At 32.7% G+C, this 22,645-nt stretch overlaps 2 protein-coding genes across 2 annotated transcripts in view; one reads left to right on the forward strand and one right to left on the reverse strand.

Annotated features, from left to right (window-relative positions):
- The window catches only part of Kap3 (kinesin associated protein 3), a 45,055-nt gene extending 31,039 nt beyond the window's left edge, over positions 1 to 14,016 (forward strand). The window contains exons 20-22 of the mRNA XM_080147510.1: positions 4,178 to 4,259; positions 5,276 to 5,394; positions 12,490 to 14,016. Coding sequence (XP_080003636.1) covers positions 4,178 to 4,259; positions 5,276 to 5,394; positions 12,490 to 12,669 — 381 coding nt within the window. The 3' untranslated portion in view covers positions 12,670 to 14,016. The remainder of the gene's footprint in view (positions 1 to 4,177; positions 4,260 to 5,275; positions 5,395 to 12,489) is intronic.
- A 5,545-nt stretch (positions 14,017 to 19,561) lies between these two features.
- The window catches only part of LOC145312406 (spastin-like), a 50,030-nt gene continuing 46,946 nt past the window's right edge, over positions 19,562 to 22,645 (reverse strand). The window contains exons 14-15 of the mRNA XM_080151641.1: positions 22,171 to 22,290; positions 19,562 to 21,298 (exon numbers count right to left, since the gene is read on the reverse strand). Coding sequence (XP_080007767.1) covers positions 21,176 to 21,298; positions 22,171 to 22,290 — 243 coding nt within the window. The 3' untranslated portion in view covers positions 19,562 to 21,175. The remainder of the gene's footprint in view (positions 21,299 to 22,170; positions 22,291 to 22,645) is intronic.

Raw genomic sequence — 22,645 nt, forward strand, 5'->3', positions numbered from 1 at the left:
ACATATCTAAAAAAAGGAAGATATCTTCCATAAAATGAAATTACTATTGACATTAATGTTTCCTACATTGCAATAATTTTACTTTTGGCATGCATTTCCTAATTTCAATCTCTATTACTTTCCAGGGATCTAAAGTGATAAGACAATTGCCGATAAATTGATTTACTTCCCCAATGATGATACAATTAATTAACCCATCTGTGTGTTAAAATTAGTTGTTAAAACGTTTGAAAACTCAACTTGATGAAGCAACCAGTCAAAGTTTAATAAAAGTCCTCAAAGTTCTTAAGCCAAAAAATAAGAAAATATCATTATACTTTGGGGGCTAGTGTGATAAACAGCCCATTCTCCCTTATCTTTCTCTCTCTGATGTCTTTCCCTTTCACTTATATCAGCGAAACTACTCAACTAGCAGCAATTCAGATGGTTGCTTTGTTTTTTGATTAAGATGTAAATTGACACAAAAGTCATTATACAATTTCATCCTTTAGTTTTTGCTTGCATTAACAATTTCCATTATTATATCTCTGTTTCTCTCTCTTTGTCATGCTATTTATCATTATTATTTTATTTCCTTCATATTTACTTTCTAAGTTTAAGTTTAATTCAACGCAAAGTACTGGATCATTAAATCACAGCAATGCCAATGCCGATGCCTCTAGTGAGCTGATTTTGAAAGCGTCTCACCTAAAACGATATTTAACTCAAAATGGCCGGGAACCAATTTGGAAACACCCACTGACTCAGTGGCAGTAGTCATTTTGCAATGTAAGTGTTTTATTGGGAGCACTGGCAGTGGTAGTACTAAATGATTTAAACATCCAGCTCTGAATTATCTGATCATCTATTTCTTTACCTGTTGTGAGATGCAATAAACTGTGGAGCTACAACCAACTATTGATGCCATTTATATGTTTGCATATTGTAAAACCCAGGGAGAGAGAGGACATTCTGCTGTTCATTACACTAGTCCCCTAAGCCTTATTCTTATTCTTTCGCTTAACAACCTTGGGGACTTGTATACAATTTTGATTGGTTGGTTTATTTAGTTCATTTTAAAAACGTTTCATCCACTTTTGTACTCAATAGAAGGGGTAATTTTTGTGTATTATCATTGGAGATGTACATCAATTTATCAGCCAGTGTCTAAACCCTTTAAATCCCTAGTAAAACCCATATATCGATGCATAAATGCAAAAAAAAATAGCATGTTAACATTATTATAACTAACTTCTTATTGATTCTAATTTTTTGTTTGATTGTTAGCTGCCTTAAAGAGTAGATTTTTGTGGCTGTTATTACAAAAATATGTCAATGATCATATGTCTATTATTCTTGCTAGTTATTCGAAACCGATTAATATTCGCTGGATTAGAACCATTTCTCTGCCAAAAATCATATATAATATTCACGCATATTAAAATAAAAATCACAAAATTAAACAAATTTAAAGATTTTTGGGCATTTGGCCCCCCTGGTTTCACTTGAATATCCGCAGAAAACTGTCTATAACACGATGTGATAGATAAATATTCTATATTCTTAGGTTTTCCTAAGAATGTTGTTATGCCATATTCAACCCTGGTTTTATGGAAAATTCTTTGAAAATTTTGTGAATATGGTCTCCAATATGTATTTTTCATACAAGTATCCGGTTTAATTTGCAACGGAAACTTGTTCCTTCAAATATATATGCATTTTTTTCACATGCATATGCTGATTTCAATACAGCATAAGACAATAGAATTTTATTAGAGTTGACATTGAGAGGTTGTGGTTGTGTAATGAGGGAGATTATTGAGTGGTTTAGATACTTAATAGTTATGTACATAATAAAATCTGTACAACCCTTATCCCAAGCTAATCTTAGGAGAGCGTCATTCATTACGGTGACTTAATTTGGGATATCTGCCATACTCGGCAAGGGTAAGGTTATAAAGAGTAGTTCTCATGCGACAGGGGCGGGTCAAGTCATAATTTACTTGAACGTGGAGCTTGATAGCCATAGTGGCTATACAAAAGTGTCTCGTCCTTCTCCACCTAGGTCCAAACACTAAGAAATAATGGCTACACACACACACAATTAGTAATGCAGCAATAATGTCTAAATTATGTTCAATTCAAGAGATGTTAATAATTTTAAAATTCATCAATTACAAGAAAAGTTTTAGTAGTGCAATTATTCTGTTCTTTAGTCTAGAAATGAGAGATATTTTCCTCACCTAAAAAACAACAGATTAATGCTTATTTTTCAGTAAATTGTTCCTCTTGTTTATTTTTGTGTATTGTATAAAAATCAGGTATTGGTAGGCTCTGGGGCAATTGCAGCCGAATAGTCTAAAACAAGCCGCAACTTTCTAATTTGGACAATTCGCAACTGTCAAAAAGGCAACACTTTTTTCCGCAGCTTTGGTTTTACTCTATTGTGGAAAAATCTGTGAGGACAATCCTAGGAAATACGCTTGCAGAAGCTTAACAATAAACTGGACAGACAGTATCTTTTGTTGAATGAACACAAGCAGCTATTTCACTACCGCACTCTATCTTCCACAATTTGAGTTTTCATTACGTCTCCAAATCAAAAAACATATATCTGCTCATGGCAATACAAAAGATAAATAAAACAATGGGCAGCACCAAACTTATATCTCTGGGAGGTAGCTCTGGCCAAAAACTGTCTCAAACTTTTTTCCCGCTCAATTTTCCTTACTTTCATGAATTTTTGAAATCCGAAAATAAAAACATTGTCCAATACAATCTGGATCAACAGATCTTTGAAAATGTGCATGATCAGTATCATGGTAGAATGTATTATGGATTTGGACAGTTGTTCTTTTTAATAACTAGCGAATTCGCCCCTAGCCTCTAGGGGCTTTGCCCCAAGAGGTGATAAAATAAAAAATAGGCGCAGGTAAAAGGATCTAGGAAATTCCCTACAAATAAAAAAAATGGGGGGGGATTTTTTTGTTTTTTTGGGGGGGTTTGGGATGTCCCACCCCCCAAGAAAATAGCCTAAAACCACCACAGGACCAGTAGGTATATTCCCTGAAGAGTAGAATCCGATCGGTTCAGTGGTTACCGAGATCTTGAGGGACGGACGGACGGACAGACAGACAGACAGACGGACAGACGGACAGACGGACAGACGGACAGACGGACAGACGGACAGACGGACAGACGGACAGACGGACAGACAGACAGACAGACAGACGGACAGACAGACGGACAGACAGACGGACAGACAGACGGACAGACAGACGGACAGACAGACGGACAGACAGACGGACAGACAGACGGACAGACAGACGGACAGACAGACGGACAGACAGACGGACAGACAGACGGACAGACAGACGGACAGACAGACGGACAGACAGACGGACAGACAGACGGACAGACAGACAGACGGACAGGCAGACGGACAGACAGACGGACAGACAGTCGGACAGACAGACGGACAGAGAGACAGACATCGTTCTACTTTGTATTATAGATAGAAAAAAATATGAGCTGCCGAGTTATTTCAGAACTATATTTTCTAATTCTTCTTTAACAGCAGTAAATCAAAGTCAAGTAAAAAAACTATTTAGTATTATTACGTCAATAAACTTTTGTAGAGAAGTTTTGATGCTAAATTATTGCTGGTAAAAAATCCTAGTTTGATGGTGTACAGAACTTTAATATAAAGACAAATCATTATAATGTACTCTAGAATTAGGGATAAGGTAGAAATACCGAGGAAGGTTTTTTTAATCTTCATTCTCAATTTCTAAATACAGTATATGAACTGTGATATAATAAGCTGTATAATAAAGTGTGTTCTTTAAGATCCTGATAACAACTGGGTGAGTTGTTACACAACTTTTAGGAAAATCATCTAAACTACATTTTCTTTAATTTCTTCTTGTAATCGTTACCAGAAAGTCCGTACGTCTATTTGAAACAAGCTGATTTCTTACTTTTTTTTGACAACTAAATTTTGTATGTCAACAAAATTTTGCAACAAATTTACTAACAATTTTGATTAGACTTATAAATTAATACTCTACTTATCTTACACTCTACAGGTATTAATGTTCGTTTGTTCTTCTATTTTAGAGCTTCGTTTTTATGAATTTTTGTCATCCTTGTTTTTTTTTTAAATAAATATATGTCCCTAATTCCTGTAATGTTTTAGGCCATACCATATATTTTGGATCTGCTACATGACAGGAATACAGAGGTTCAGAAAGTTTGTGATTCCACACTTCAGATGATAGGTAACATATTCTTTTTTTATTCACAACAAGAGTCGTAGCTATCTTACAACTGAGCTGGATCTTTAAATCATTTAAGTGGTGAGCCAGATCGGGGTGAACCAACTTTCCATCAATGAGAGCACAGCATTTTATGAAATGCCGCGCTGTGATTGGCTGAAATTCGGCTCACCCCGATCTGGCTCACCACAAAAATGATTTAAAGATCCAGCACAGATATCTTCTTGAAGTATTGAAGCAGCTTATAGCGCCTAATAAAAAAGACGTAATTCAATACAAATAACCAATGCATTGTAATTGACCAATGGTAAAATGTTTACTGGCCTCTAATTGGTTATTTGTATTACATGTCGTCATTTTACGAATCAATTCCACATCTTGAATAAAATGTAAAATAATCTATTAAGCGAATCCTATCTATAATTATAGTCTTTACTAACAATTGATATAATCAAATACTGCATGTAAAGTGGTTTATAAATTATGTGATTCTGCACATAGAATATGATAATGTTTCAATGCAAAGTAGAACGATGTCTATCTATTTGTTTGTTTGTTTGTACCGATTGATCTCGCTAACCGCTGAACAGATCCGGTTCTCCTTAACATGGTAGCTTCTCATAGGTCCCAGAAACGTTTATAACTATTCTGGGGGTACCATCACCCTCCCAAGAAAATAGTTATTCCCACCCCCACCCCCCCCCCCCAAAAAAAAAAAATAGGTTTTGGGATTCAACCCCCCCTTCCTCAAGCCGCTAGTGTTAATATCTTGTTTTTGAAGACATAAATGATCAAAGTCTTTTACTATTAAATATTACATTTTAACAAAGTTTTGGGGCACAGTATCTCCCATACCAATTTTACTTTTTCTTATCAATAAAGAATTAGTAATTCTACAAAACTTCCTAAAATTCATTTCACACACACTTTTTGTATCTTAATTTTTCACACATAAAAATGACATAAAAATTGGAATATTTTGGTAGATTTTTTGCAAGCAATTAAAACTTTATCTGTAGGTGAAGTAAGCCCCGACTGGAGTGGACGCTTGATGGCTGAAAAGTTTCGGTTCCACAATGCTCAATGGATTGAGATGGTTCAGTCACAACAGTTTGCTGAGTTTGCCAGCCTTTGTCCGGTAAGTTTTTAGATAGTTAGATGGATACTAAGTTAGACGTTCAATAGTAATGGATTTATTATTACTCGGATCTTATATCAGATTATCATCTACTCTAATAAGTAAAGCTTCTAGCTGGCTAAATTAACAATACCCCCCTCTTTGCCCCATCCATTCCTCTTCTACTGGTTGAATTAATTTATCAATAAATGATGCCCATCTTGGCAACCTAAATTAAACACAACTTTTTCCTTGTCATAATATCCCCTTATATTTAATATCCATTTTAATAGTTTGTTTTCCTGACAGGTATAATCAGTAATTTAGAAAGTACATAGGTATTTATCAAAACTATTAAATAATCCAAAGATCAAACATCGTATTATACACAATACTCCTCAAATATTAAAATAAAAATCATAAAGTTGATAACAAATTGTTAGCCAGGGACATCGGCCACTCGAGTCTAACAAATCTGGTTTTAATCTTGACATTTTTCATTTAAATATTCGTTAAAAACCGTCTATTGAATTACAAAAAAAAATGTTTTATTATTTCCCTAATTTTGTTAAGTTTAATGTAGACAGAGCATACTGTGTAATAGTATACTATAATTAATTAAGTTACAATATTAAATACACTTTCCAAAACTTTGCCCTTTTCTATCCCTACTTAAACATGAGCTAGTGTATAATTTACATTTAATTAAACAATAGAGATAAATTAGAGGGATTGTTTTCTTTTAATAATCATATTTAGATATTTGTTGGTTTTAAGACTATTGCGTAATTTTGTAGATATAGGTTTTTATTATTGGTAATATTATAAATGCAAAAAATGTACAATACATCTATTGTGGTGACTTTTATTCAATGGTCAATACGCCCCTACGCCAATGGTCAATAGATGACTTTAGGGTCACATTAGGGGTTGGAGTTGATTAGAGCCAAATTGGTCCAACGGTTATCGAGATCCTTCAGACAGATAGACATCGTTCTAAATTGTATTATAGATGAAAGGGAAATCCTATGTACAAGTAGTGATTGTGGGTAATGAAATCGGAATTTTTAACACTAATGTGTTTTGTAACAATCTTGATATTTTTTATTGTTACTCTAAGAATACTCTCATAGTAGTGAAGACTTAAAGTCCAGAAGTTTATACCTATGTTTGTTATATGTACATATGTAAGTTGAAAATGTTAAATTTGTTTTACAGTACCGCTTCGAAACCGATAAATATCCGGTGGATTAGAACCGGTTTTCAACCTAACTGAAAATTTTTGTATAACATTGTATTATATTCAGTTTTCTACAAATTTAAAAAATGTACAATGATAATATTCAAAACAGTTTTGTTTGTCTGTGCCTTTGGCATCTCGGGGCCAAAAAAACTGGTATTAATCTTATAATTGTACATTTTTATATCCGCGGAAAGCTGTTTATAATACGATGGGATAAATAACTTTGTTTGTATTGCAACCACGGGTTTAAACTACTTGCTAACCATTTCCAACCAAGCCCTGCCCTAAACTTACTTATGTATGCCTTAAAAAGCAAGTGAATTCTAGGGTTGAAATAAAATCGGGCCATTTTTTTGGTCATTTTCTGTAGAATTTTAGAATTTTTAGAATTTTAAGCTTGTCAATAAACATGGTATTGTTCTATTTTTAAATAATTTCAAACAAAATACTAAAATCTTATCATTTGTTTCGTTACGAAAATTGAAATTTAATATTATCTCATTTTAAATGATTAAATCACAAAATAAATCAATGTTTAATTCATAGGTGATAATAAAAATAGTAATGACCTTAAGAAGCTTACTTATTTTTGCTACATTTTTAATTTACTGTGATTTTTCAATGAATGTTTTAAATCTTTAGCAATGTTTTTTTTTATAAATTTAAAGAAAAATAATTGCTATGGTCAATTTATAGTAGGTAAAATAAGGAAGAATAAGGTTTACATTAAAATGACACCTGCAGATGAACCTTATACGAGCGAGGATGCTGTCCATGACACTCAAACGTCAGGTCCAACAACCCAGGATAACTAAGGGGAGCAAAATCTCTTTTTTTATGTCCTATCACCCGGGGTATTAGGTTGGGTAACACCTATTAGTCAACCAACTCTTAGATTGCACGACCTTTGTATGAAAGGCCTTACTGTACATGGTAATGAGATGCACGTGATTTAGGTCAAGGGATTAACCCTACTCTAGATATCAAAGTCGCGCACCTAACATATCAGTAGTAGGAAAGCAAACCTACTTTACAATTGAACCTTATGGGATTATTGAACCAGCAGTTTGGAGTTGAGCTTTATACCTTCTATGCATTATAATATGCAATGCTAAATTATTCATACAATTCAGCTTAACTGCCAAAATATCCATCTTATAAATTGTACAACAAATTCAAGGTTTAAGTATATAAGTTAAGATTTTATGTTATACCAAATATGTATAAACAAACATACAATACTAGCGGAGGCGCCCCAAGCGTCTAGGGGCTCTGTATTTAAAAGGCTAAAACCATACCATTACTTATCATAAAAATAGCCTAAAACCTTCTCAGGACCTCTAAAAAGCTTTAACACAGTAAAAGTGTCTGAATATGACGTCAGAAAAAATTAACAATTAACCAATGAGAGGCCGCTATATATTTTACCATTGTAAATACTGGCTTCTCATTGGTTAATTGTTAATTTTTTCTGACGTCATAGTCAGACACTTTTACTGTGTTCAAAAGCTTCACTGTAAAGAAGAACCATATCAGTTCAGTGATTAGCGAGATCCCTCGCTACAAACAAAAAAAGCTTACTACTTTATAAACTAGGATATGTGACTTTGATTAATCTGCTCAACAACTCTAACAACAGAGAATCAAAATTAAGGTGTCTGTATCTTGATACATATATACATGTCTTAAACCTGATTCCCAGAAAGATCGGGTCAGAGGTTTCTTTAATCTTTTAAGCATATGAAAAAATAGGGTAAATTCATTATTGACATTATATAATTCCTATGTAATTGTTTTTTAAAAGATGTTTTTTTTATATTTTGGTGAATCTGTGTGGACACCTCCCAAATGTTTAAAGTTGGTTTTGAACTATTGCAATCAAACTCTCCCCCCCCCCCCTGCCCCCCCTTCCAACCATTATTAGGTACTTATATTAACCTTTAATGCATTATTTTTGTAATACACGCTGTAAATGACCAAACAGTTTATGTTCATGATTTTGTATTCTATTCATAAAGCAGTAAATAGCACAATCCTGAATCCATTACTTAAAGAGGATAAAATTCAATGTTTGCTTGTTTGGAATGATTATCTCTAGTGTCTTAAGTAGTGCAGTCACATTCGTATTACTTTTAATGTGACTAGAGGCCTCTAGGCCTCTAGGCCTTTTTTAGAGGGGGGGGGGGGGCGTCATTCTCCTAGATTCGATTTTTCATGGAAGGGGGTAATGCCCTTCTCCAAAATAGTTATAATTCTTCCCAGGACCTATAAAAAAGCTTCCCTGTAAAGGAGAACCATATCATTTAAACAGTTAAAGATATCTTACGATACAGACAAAAATATTACTACTTTATATAATAAAAAGATTTTTCAAGTTAACATAACTGGATCTGAAAATGCCATCTAATTTTTATTGTTGTTATTTCACTTAAACTCAAAAACTGATTTAAAACAATAAATATTTAAACTTTGAAAAAATTTGGTCTTTTATCTGAACTTACCACACAATAGCAGTGTATATTAAAACTTTTAAATCAAAGTTTATCTATTACTAAAATATTGTATATGTATACAAGGATGACAACATTCAAAGGTAAAGCAAAGCAAAAAAATAAAAATTAGTTATATAGCTGACATCCAGTGATCATAAAAAAGAGAGGGAAACGAGTAAGAGAGTGAGGGATGTGATAAATAAGAAAAAATCACGCAAACCTTCATATGTATTTTATGGCATGACCAACATACTGAAGGACTAAAAAAATATCATTCTAAAGGCTCTTTTGTAATTTGCCTGTAGGAGCCGAGAAAATCACATTTTCCCTATAACGTCATTCACTGGCGGACATACACCCAATTTGAGTTATAGAGAAGCTTCGCTACATAAAAGTTTTACCTACAGTTAAAAGTTTAATGGTAACAGAATATAGTTGAATATAAACTTTCAAACAAATTCTACAAAATTGGACAAATCTTTAAAAAGTAAAGTGTGGTTTTTTATTTGTGTATATTTGGATTTGTGTGATTTTAATTTAGAAATAAAATTGCCACCAAACCACCCAAGGTGCTCTATTATAGCTGTTCGAAAATCAGCGGCTTAAACTTTGTTTGATACTTCAAATGATAATTAAATTGCCCCATATTTGTAATTATTTTATTTATAACAAGCGGCTACGACCCTAGAGGCTTCTAGGGGCACTTGATAGGGGAGTTGAATCCCAAAACCCATTTTTAAAAATTAGAATTTGGAGAAAAAAAAGAAGAAAAAATATTTATAAAAATTCATGGGACCTATAAGAAGCTACCATGTTAAGGAGAATCCGATCGGTTCAGGTGTTAGCGAGATCCTTCGGTACAGACAAACAAACAGACAGATATCATGTTACTTTACTATAAGGATTGTTCTCTGATTTTAAGGGATTATACTTTATCAAAGTATCTAAATAGTAATTGACCGATATAGACAGATTCGAATCTCGGCTTAATGTGGTATTCGGCAACTCTGGGCCATGCAGAAACCAAGACATTATAGTGATGCTACGCACCCAGCTAAATCCTGTTATTCTACAATTGTATAGCCACCTGCAAATATGTAAGATAACGGTATTGATTTCATCTCTCAGTTGTCCTGCAAGTGGAGGGAGGGGTGTTACCCCTCCCTCTCCCTTCTTAAGCACCGGAACCTTCCCCTTCAACCACCAAGTTATCAGCACCACCTCAGCCCTGAGGATAAAGGCTCTAAGCCTTCCTTCACCCGATAGAATCACCACCCACACAGACTGTTGTTGTCACAGTAATCATCAAACCTTCCCTTTTAGTACCCAGACCTACCACTCAACCCCTCTATGCTTATCTACCTATTGTGCTGTTCCATGGGCTATCCTGCCTCCCCCGGACAGGGATAGCCATCTACCTAACCATTGCAACTATCTATGTTTTACTTGTATGATTTACCTTTAACTATCTCTATTCCTAATCCATATGTATTTATATTATGTTGTACAACTTTAGTAAACCTTAGACCCTGAATAAAGGAACATCTGAATAGACTCTGTTTGTTACTTAGTGATTGCTAGAGAAGCGTAGCTTCTCTATAATATATGTGTCCACGTCTGTTCGCACTGCCGTAGTCATTTGAACTCGGGTGTCTGCCATTTAACCTAGGCGGATACCACATTAACACCACATCATAACTAGAGATTTAAAAAATGGTTCATACTGCTGCTATGTCAGGTGTGCGATATTAATAGTTATAGTTGGGGAAATGCCTTGGCTCAAAACAGGCACAACTCATTACTATGCAGACAAAGACCATGCAATCAAAAGATTGGTTGTCTGATGGGTGTTACTTAACCTAATACCCCAGGTGTTTGGATAGAAAAGAATACATTTGGCTTCTCTTATTTATCCTGGGTTGTTGGTCTGGCCTTTGAGTTTCATGGACAGCATCCCCGCTCGTATGAGGTAATGATGTAATCTAAATAGTAAATATCTTATCTAATAAATATATTTTATAAGAATGTGTTTACATGCAGATGGTTAACCAAAAGGGAGAGAGGGGACATTGGAATGTTTATTACACTATTCCCAGAGTCTTAAAAAAAACGTTTTCTTATTACTGGGCTAAAAATTTTGGTGACTTTTAAATGAATTTTGTTTAGTTGGTTTATTTAATTGATTGTCCAAACGTTTCAACCACTAGATGAAGTAATTTTATGTATCATCATTGGGGATTTACAACAATTTATCTGCCATTGTCTTATCCCTTTAGATCCCTGTCTAAGCAAGCATCCAATTCCAAATTGATCGATATATAAGCTTTGCATACAAAATACTCTGGTGGTCTTCACTCTCATGCAGTTGCATATGTCCACAAAATCTAACAAAAAGTGTAAATACTTCTTCCATTATGGCTTCGAAACCGAATAATATCCGCAAGAATTAGAACCGGGGACCAGCCACACTGAAAAATCATGGTTTGTAGCGTATTACATTTATTTTTCTAAGAATATAAAAATGTACAATCATGATATTAAAACCGGTTGTGATAGCCCGTGCCTTCGGCATTTCTGGCTAACAAAACTGGTTTTAATCTTCGACAAATCTGCTGCAATATAAAAACACTATAACAGAGACCAGTTACATATAGGAAACATTTATCAAATATATTTCCACAAATCCGATGCAATTTTTAAATCTAATTTTAAAATTAGATTATTTATTCCCACATTACAAATACAATTTTCTAAGTACGACTATTTATACACATTTAAAATTATTTGCTTAAAGTCAGCTAATATAGAAAGAACATGGTTTATTACACTAGTCCCAAAAGTTTTTATGATATCGTTTTCTTATTCGTTAGTGCAACAACTTTTGGGACTTTACTAAATTTTGATTGGATGGCTTATTCAGTTGATTGTTCAAACATTTCAACCACTAATTTTAATATAAAAAAGTTGCAATTTTGTGTATCATCATTGGGATTTTACATCAATAAATCGGTCATTGTCTTTTAAGCAAAAAATTTTACACAACATATCTTTAGATTTTTTGTATCATATATGTTTATAGTTTATTATTCTTTTTCAGAACATAGTAATAGTGTCTAACTTTTTATCTTTGTGACGTAACAAAAATCCTTCTCTTTTTTAAGGGTTTCCTTTCCCACCTCCCCTCTCATCCTTCGATTTTTGTTACGTCACAAAGATAAAAAGTTAGACACTATTACTAGGTTCCAAATGACCAATGGCAAGTATACATTTATATTGACCAATAGCAAAATGTATACTTTCCTATCATTGGTCATTTGTATATTATGACGTCATTTTTATTAGGCACTATAAGCTGCTTACTCATATTCGTCTCTATTTCAGGATGAGGATGAGGACGGCCTAGTTGGTGAGGAGGAGATACTCGACATAGACAGGGCTGAGCTCATGCTGGCCCATGACGTGGGCCTTGACTCGGACAGCGAAGATGGACTCGACCTCGAGATCCACGAGCCAATGACTCGGTCAACACGACCGGTGTCCGGCTATAGGTTGACCGATTAGCGACACTTTTATGGCGCGCAATTGTCAACAACTGGTTGAGGTTTCGCGTCATTTTTTTGGTTTTGGAGGGAAATTTTATTGATTTGGCGCCAAAATTCCAATGGAAAGGAAAAAATAAAATATTAACTTTATCAATCGTTTAATAAGCACATAAGTTAACTGAAATACCATAAAAATAAGGATTGTGGAAAGAAAACAATGTGGCGGGTTTCGTCGTATTTTCAAAGAAGTAGTTCCTATTTCTAGCCCCTGCGGGGCAATCTTTGATATTTACATAACCTAAACTAACCTAATCAAAAGTTACTGTGAAAATACGACGAAACCGTTTTCTTTCGATGAACTAAAAAAATATTTTAATGTAGGTATATCTATCAAAACACGGGTATAGGTTTACCTACCGCAGTATATATGTAGATTACTTGGGTGGGTTGTTTGCTTAACATAGCATTTTGAGAGAAAACGCCACTCTTTTTTTATGTAATTCCACGAATTGTTATTTATTTAAAATGATTATATCAGAATGCTAAGCATAAGCTGCCACCTATTTAAAGTGCTATAACATCCCTTTCTGTAATTAAAAGTCTGATAAACTAAAGCATTTAAACTAAAGAATAAAGTAAAATTATCAAAGCACCCTGATGATATAACATATTTTCCTTTTAACTAACTAAAAATATCTTTGTTTGATTATAACAATAGTTTGAGCCAAATGATTTTGTAGTTAAATTTTATATAATCTCTCAGTTCTCTATGATTTAATATATGCCATTAAGATTAAGAGTGTCGTTTTTTTCGCATGCATAATTCCGTAAAGTTGGATTTTGGGTTGTAGTCGAATGCTCTTATTAAGTCAAAGTGTTCTTAATTGTAACCAAATCTATATATATATATATATGGTGCATAGTTAATACCAGTTTGACTTAATCGGAGCATTTTACTACAACTTTATAAAATTACGCGGAAAAAAATTACCCTCTTTTGTTATTTGATTTTTGTTAAATTGTTAAAAATAAAAACTATGCATTCTTATATTATTGTAGTTTTTTTTTATTCACATTGCAATCAAATTAATTTAAACACACACACACAAATACATTGTAATTCATTCATTGTAAAAATATGAAGCAGCTTATGGTGCTAAATAAAAAATAACGTCATATAATACAAATGACCAATGGTAGGTCAGTGTACATTGAAATTGACCAATAGTAGGCCAGTGTACATTGAAATTGACCAATGGTAAAATATATAAATACATTTGTATTGTATGACTTAATTTGTATAAGGCTCTATAAGCTGTTTCTAAGAATATATGTAATCCAAACCTATCAATAAACTTTACAACCTTGCTTTGCTTTTCTATAAGGTTTTTTAGCGAAGATTTTCTATAATTAGGTTCAGCCCGTCCTGAACCTATAGCTTATTTCGTTAATTTAGGCATATTGCAAGTGTCCTATCAATACTAAACTTTGTACAGTGATTCCTGTATTTGTTAGGTATGATTAGAAAGCGTAGCAACTCTATAATTGATTACAGCATGTTGGTACGTTCATTTTAAAACAAAATCTTTCTATGTGATTATAATTATCTGATTGATCTGATTTTAAGAACTGTTTCCTAAGACAATACAATATTTTAAAATTTCTTATTCGTTGACTCATTCGTTGGTTCCTAAAGATAGGTGTCTAAACGTTTCAACCTGGAATTCTCATCTACAGAAGGTGTATTTAAGGTATCATCATTTAGAATGTATATCAATTTATCGGCCATTGTTTTATCCTTTTAGATACAAGAGAAAAAAAATGTTAAAGCGAAGCTTTTCTATAATTAGAGTCAGTCCGTCTGTCTGTACAGTAAGCCCTTTTCGTTGATTCTTCATTTAAAACAGCTGAGCTTTATCTTTAAATCATTTTAATGGTGATTTAGATCGGGGTGCGCCGAATTTCAGCAAATCACAGCGCGGGATTTTTAAAATGCCGCGCTGTGATTGGCTGAAATTTGGCGCATGCCGATCTGGTTCACCACTAAAATGATTTAAAGATCCAACTCTGATATTTTTTGACAACATATTTTTGTATGTTAAAATTATCATCTGATTCATCTGATTCGTTGAGCACTGATTCCTATTACAACAAGGTATTATGTGATAAGCGAAGCATTTCTACAATCAAGTCCTAAAACGTTAGTATGTCCCTAAACAGCATCATGTATTTAATCAGTTTTGCAACATATTTACTTACAATTTTATGCATTAATATTCATTTTATTCAATTCTCACACCCTACAAGTGTTAAAGTTCGTTTGTCTTTGCATTTCAGAGATTCGCTTTTAAGGATGTTATCACCCTTGTTTAAATATATGTTTATGTTTGTTTTTCATTACTTTTGTGTGATATTTATTCTGACACACTGCCAGGCAAAGTAAGATTTATCTTAAATCCTGAAATGTTTATCCTTTAATGCAACAGTATTATTTTCACTGTTCATTCGCAGGGAGGTAGGGGACATTGGACTGTTTATTACATTAGTTTCAAAAGTTTTATAATAACATTTTTTTCCCAATGGTCTAACGACTTTTGGGACATTTATTGTATTGTGATAGTTTAGTTTAAAATCCAAACGTTTCAATCACTAATTGTAATCTGCAGATGGGGTAATTTTCTGTATCATCATTTTTGGTGTACACTAATTTATCATCTAAAGTCCTATCCCTTTAGATCCCTGGTTCATTCATGATATAAATGTATATTCTGTACTGAGATGGTTTTTTTAAAGATGAATGCCGCGTTTTTTTGACATTTCTTAGACATTGATTGATTGAACGAAAACGATAGGATTTTAAGAATTCAAAATTTTAAAATTATTAGTTTAGCCATTTGTATAATGTCTAATACAGCTCTAAACAGATTCATTAACTAATATGCAGCAAAAATGGATTGGAGATAATTTGCTTTTTCTTCTATGAAGGCCGTACCAACAAAAGCGAAATAATTAAATAAATAGTTGTATACCCTGTTTAAATTTCGCGAAGATTTTATTTCATGCAGTATTTTGTATACATATTCAATGTTTGATATATAATTAAAATAAACATAGTAGAATTAGGTGGTCAAACTGGCCCTAAAATCCGTCAAACTTAACTAGGAAAATCTACAGAAAAATATCCTTGTTTATTTTTGTATATATGCTTCGTTCTAATAATACGAGCTACCAAAATAAGTAATTATATCTTTTCATAGCTGGCTTATACATGTTTTGTCAAATGCTTCACTTGGAAATATCTTTTTGCCTTAAACAAAGTATTTAAATTACTAAAATAGTATTTCAGCCTTATTTGAAATCCACCAGAAATCATCAGTTTTTTGTGATCGCAAATTTTGATTTAAAGACTTCAAATTTTAAATCTAAGCTTTTCTTACATGTCTGCATAACATATTTCATAAAAGTCTGCTTTTTTCCCACCGACTTGCTGCTTATTTCAGTTGCCGCCGCCGAAATTTATGTTCTAAATTTTTTTATATAAAATCTACATAAATATAAACTTTTTCTGAAAAAAAATGTTCTCCTAGCTGAAATTATGAATGTAATAATACTCTAGTTATATTATGTCTATTAGATAGGTATTAGTAGGAGTAATAAATTACATGGCACTAATAGAAATTCTTATATTAGAATGTTGTATTACCCTTTCCTTTTGTTAGAGCGAGCCTTCGGCCCTTTGGGTCTAACAAAACTGGTTTAAATTTTTCATTTTAATATCCGCGGAAAACTGTCTACGATGTGATAAGTGACAATTACAGTTTCCACTTTGTAGATTTTAAAAACACTTTGTATATATGATGGAAGCAATTCTATAATAATGTCAGTAAATACAACAATAACACTTTTTCAAATGTTATTAAAAATATCAATATCAATCTGTTTGATCTGTTTTTTTTGTAGTTTCAGTTATTTAATCTATTTACTTCATGGTTTTGTTATATTATTACTGTAACACAGTTTGCTGTTCTTTTTAAATTCGAATAGTAGTTATATTATTACTGTAACACAGTTTGCTGTTCTTTTTAAATTCGAATAGTAGTTATATTGCTATAGCAGTTTTAGAAATAGTCCCTCTTTACTTTAACCTAACGGTCGGGGAGGGGGGGGGGGGCGTTGAACGCCCCCCTATCCGGTTTTTTCTATCTCATTTTCTGTGTGTGAAAGATAAAGAGCCCAAACTGCTTGACTTTTTAAGTGTGGGTATGAGACATAACTGAGAGTTTTTTGAATATCTCCATCCTGGCGGGCACAGGATGCCAGCAAACCTGGCAGGGTCATCCAGGTAAAGAGCAAAAATATTTTTTTGACTTAAACAAAGCATTTTATCTTACCAAAATACTAAAATATCCTCTAGTAGTACATCCTCATATTAAATACAGGTGTTCAAGTCAATTTTAGGTTCCAGGTATGATCCTGCAGGTCTTGATCCTCCAGGTCTCCAGAAATCTTTAAAAGGCTCCTGTGGACGCAATTTTTTACTTCAAATTTTAAACTTAAGCTTATCTTACATGTCTACATAATGTATTAAAATTTCATAAAGATCCGCCGCCGTTTTCCCGCCGACTGCGGCGGCTGGCAGCTGCGGCAGCTGAAATTATATTTTGATATTTCAAATATAAAATTTACATAAAAATAAACATTTTCTGCAAAAAAAATTTTATTCTAGCTTCAAAAATAAAAAAAAATACAGCCGTTTAAAATCTTTAAGTAAAAAAGGACCTAAAAACAAAGGTTGTTAGATAAAAGGGTGAAGGAAGCGAAAATTGGCCTTGACTTACTTAAGGTCGGAAATTCATAGTAACACAGGGGACTTGCACAAAAATAATAATAGGGGTTAATAGCGGGTGCGCCCCTAGCATCTAGGGGCTTTGTGCTTAAAGAGAAATGAAAGGTGCAGAAAAATAGCCTAAAACCATACCAAACTTAATCACAAAGAATAAAACATCTTAAAACAATATCACGATATATAAGATTCCTCACTGTAAAGGAGAACCATATCGGTTCAGTATTTAGCGAGATCCTTCGCTACAGACAAAAAAGCTAACTACTTTATATAATAGTAATAATAATTGAGGAAAAGTTAGAATTTAAAAAAAAAAATATATAAATCTATTTATGAAACATATTGTTTTTTAAAATATTTTTATCCTAAGAAAATGATTTTAAGAGTAGTGTATTATTAATATTTAACCTGTAGCAAATCAAATAAAAGTTCGCTTTAATACTAAATAATTCAGAGCAACAATCTCAGTTATTAAAACAGGTATGATTACAATCATAAGTTGCAAAAGCACATAAAAATATTATACAAATTATGTTTGAATATCAAGAAAAGCAGATAAGAAGAAAACAAGTAGAACACCGAAAAAGAACAAATCTTTGGCTTCAGAACCGATAAATTTCCTGTGGATTAGAACCTGTTCTCAGCCATACTGAAACTATGTATGGCATTATACAGAAAATGTTACACGGATATTAAAATAAAAATCATAAAATTAATTCCAGTCTTGTAAGCCGGGGCTTCGGCCCCTAACACCTACTAAGGAATTGTAGAACAGTTACTTATTATTCAGAGGAATTTTTGCAAACAATAAAGCATCAACAGACAGACAGACGGTTTGTTGAACATTTAAGAGTATTGAAAAGCGTCGCTTTTTAAAGAGTGAGTAGAGTTTTCAAGTTTGAATCTAATAATTTATGAGATTTTTGTTCCAGACGAACATTAAGATGTCTCCCCGAGTACACTCAACCTTGATTAAACTGCGTAGTTACTCTATAACAAGTTTGGATAATCCAGGGTTCTAAAGGGATACGACAATGGCCGATAAATTAATTTATATCACAAATGATAATACACTAAATTACTCCATCTGAGGATTAAAATAGTTGAAACGTTTGAACACTCAACTTAGAAAATAAACCAATCGAAAACTAAAGTCTCAAAAGTTATTAAGCCAACGAAAAAGTTATTATAAAACTTTGGGGACTAATTTAACAAACAGCCCAATGTCCTCTCTCTCTTTCTGGGATAACATATTTTACATATAAAAGTAGCAATGTAAAGTTATTTCTTTTTGGTTTTGATTATTTTAATAATCCTTTTGATTAGTTTTTGAAATGATTATTCCTAAGACAATACATACGGCATTAGCGTAATTGGCAACGTGTCAGCTTGTTGTCTGGGAGATTCGAGAAGAGAATGCGATTCGAGAATGAACCAAGTGCGTCATACTAGAGACGTTAAAAATTATACAGTCTGCTTCTATGTCAGGCGTGTGACATCAATAGAAAGAGTATGGAGAATGCCTCTCACCATAAACAGGCGCAACTTATTACCATGCACAGTTATGACTTCTAGACAAATGGTTGGTTATCTATCAGGCGTTGAACAATTATGCTTCAAGGTGCTTGGAGAGGTCTAGAACCCGAAGCGACACCTAGAGGTCGTCATATACAGAATCATTCGTATTTCAGATAAAGGCAATTATAAAGTTCAGAATCTTCTAAATTCAAAGTTAAAATACAGAAATATTCTATATCCATTGCTAAAAATTTATTTTGTGCTTCGCTTTTTAGAAGGCTGTCATCCTTTTTATATAAAAACAAGCTGCTACGACCGTAATGACTTTTGGAAATTTAGGTAAGGTTGGAAGGAAAATTAGAAAACCGCCCCTCACTTTGAATTTTAAAAAAGGAAAAAGATTGTTTTTTTGAGGGTGGTAATTTTTTTCTTGGGGCGATTTATTTTCAAAGGATTGAGGTACCTTTCCCAAAAATAGTTAAAAACCTTCCCTAGATTTAAAAGAAGCTTCACTTACTTCTTTATATAATAACTATTAAAAAACACAGCATTTTTGTATTATTGTATAAAGTGATATATTTTGAAATAGATACTATATAGTGGCATGCAAAAATACACTTACAGTTCAATACAATTAAAAAAAAAGTTTACTGACAAGTGGGTTATCAATGATCGTATAACTGTGAATCAATTTGATTTTCTGATATTCTTTCATCTTAAAAAATTAGTGGTTATTTGTTGAAACATCAGTTTTCATAGATTTTACATTTTTGGAAGTTCAATTAAAAAAGAGGGTCATTTTTTGTGTGTTTTCCGTAAAGTTGTGTGTTGGCATTCAGTCAAATGTCATTATAAAGTCAAACTGTTCTTATTTATAACCAAATGTATATGAAATTTTCACAATTAAGAAAAGTTTGACTTAATAAGCGTATTTGACTAAACGCTAAAATACAACTTTACGGAAAATACCAAAAAACAGCCCTCTTTCTTTCATGTTTTAAAGCATAATACAATTAAAAAACAATCATTTGAAAGTTTGGTGTCTAAAAATATTCTGATACATTTCAAGAACCAAAAAGGAAAATGTCATTTATCTTTGGGATAATCCTTTCACATTTTTCTTCAGATAGTTTTCTTCTCTGTAAATTAAACGGATTAAAAAAAAAGTGTTTGCATCAAAATCTAGAGATTATACCAACTTTACTTCAAACTAATCAGATCCATTAAAAGTCTCTTTTGGGAATTTCTTATGCAGTTTTTATTGCTTTAACTAAATTTTATACTTTTTATACCAAATATTATACTGAGAAATATTAACATAATTTTAACAAATATTAAACTTATTGCATAAAATATACTAAACAAAATAATTAATAATTTTATGATCGATTCAGAAATTGGAAGATTTTCGTGTACAACTGTATGGGCTGCTTGTTGCCAAATGGTTGCAGTTTTGTTATTTAAAGGGATAAGACAATGACCGATAAATTGATGAACATCCCCAATTTTAATACACAAAATTACCCCTTCTTTAAATTAAGATCAGTGGTTGAAACTTTTGGATAATCACAATAAAAAGAACTAACCAATCATATTTATTAAAAGTCCCAAAAATTGTTAAGCCAACAAAAAAAGTTATTTTAAAACTTTGAGGACTAGTGTAATAAACAGCCCATTGTCCCCACTCTCTGCTGATTATGCCAAAAAATATATCTTCCAATCTCTGAATTGATCCAATTATAATAAACAAAACATGTAAATACATCATGGTTTGACAGTGGTTGGTGAGGTTTTTCTTTTATCTAAGTGTCTGTTGTGTTTTGATATGGATATTTTTTCACTTTTACATTATATTTAGAGATTAGTAAGGGGGTAATTTTTCGCGTATTTTCCGTAAATTGTGTGTAACCACTTCGTCAAATGCTCTCATTAAGTCATTATCAACTTTCTTAATTATGACCAAATGTGTATATATGAAATGGTCATAATTAAGAACAGTCTGATCTAATAAAAGCCTTTGACTAAATGGTTACACACAATTTTATGGAAACTATGCAAAAAATGACCCTCTTTCTCCTGATTTGGCATTAAATTATAGTTTCTTTTATTTTTTGATAATTTATCAAAAATTCTTGTTAAGTCAACCTTTAGTATTTTTTCTGTCCTAGGGTGACCCATCCCCGAATTTGTTATTCCAAGCCTCGTAGCCAAGTAGGGTGTCTCCGCTTACGGATTTTTTGATCTTTTTCATGCTCTCCAAAAAGTCACTCATGTTTACTTTTCTCACCTGAAATCAAAAAGCATAATAATTATATTTTCATTTTCATTGAATTTTGTTGGTGTCAAAATGACAATAAACCTGTGTTTATGACAGCAGTAAAGGCGTAATTTTGACAGTTAATAAAAAATTGCCAAAAACAAAGCAAAAACAAATTGACAAGGACAAACCCATTTTTTGTCAAAAACACAGCGACAAATTTTTACAAGTGGTAGATATTGCAGCACCCCAAACAAGGATATCTATTTTCACAAGTAACGCAGCAATGTTTAGCTAAAAAGCTATAAATTTTAATAGAGTTAAATAATGCATTGACAAGTAAATAAGTGACGTAGGCCTACAATATATGTCGTAGAGATCCCGAAGCAGCTTATAGTCCCTAATAAAAAAATTACATCATACAATACAAATGACTAATAATAGTTCAGTATACATTTACATTTGGTTAGTTAAAATGTATACTGGCCTAACATTATTCATTTGTATCGTATGACGTCATTTTTTGGGCACTATAAGCTGATTCCTAGGGAAAACGAGATGATATAAATTCTTTAGATTATTTACAAAGAAAAATGTTACAATTGCATTCGGTTGATTAGAGAAAAAAAAACAAAGTTTTTTATTATAAATGTTCTAAATGTTTTCTTTAGATATAAAGATTGGATCATGTAAAGAACATGAAGTAGCTAACTCCTGCGGTTGGCTCTAACCCTGCAGGGCAATCATATGACATTAACTTAACATCTACCTAATATAACCTATTAAAAGCTACTGTGAAAATACGACGAAACCCGATAATTCTTTTTCTTTTTATGATCCGAAAGATTTAACAATGACTGTTTTCTCCATGAATCGCACAGCTCTGCTGCAAATAAATATACCTTAACAGGATCCATTGACTTGACCTCTTCAATCTCCAGCTCTCTGATGGGTCCGTAGGCTGCGTCCCGTGCCAGGTTGGCCAGGTCAGAACCAGAATAACCGCTCGTCAATTGGGCGATCTAAACAAAATTTATCTTTCTTATTCTAACAAATACATGTATCATCCAGAGAGAGTGGGACAATGGGCTGTTTATTACACTAGTTCCCAAAAGCCTACAATAAAGTTTTTTTATTCGTTGGCTCAAAAACTTTGGGGACTTTAGTGAATTTAATTGGTTGGTCAATTAAATTTAGTGTTTAACGTTTCAAGCACTAATTTTAATTTACTGAAAGGTTATTTCCGTGTTTCATCATTGGGGCTGTACATCATTTTAGCGGCCATAGTCTTATCCCTTTAGATCCCAGAGTATCACCTCAAGCTTTGAATCATTATTATGACAAATTGTATTTCTGCATTGCAAATTATTGGATAGT

Source organism: Acartia tonsa, chromosome 2 (assembly GCF_053477335.1).
Source record: "Acartia tonsa isolate MP-2025a chromosome 2, ASM5347733v1, whole genome shotgun sequence".
Taxonomy (NCBI): Eukaryota; Metazoa; Arthropoda; class Copepoda; order Calanoida; family Acartiidae; genus Acartia; species Acartia tonsa.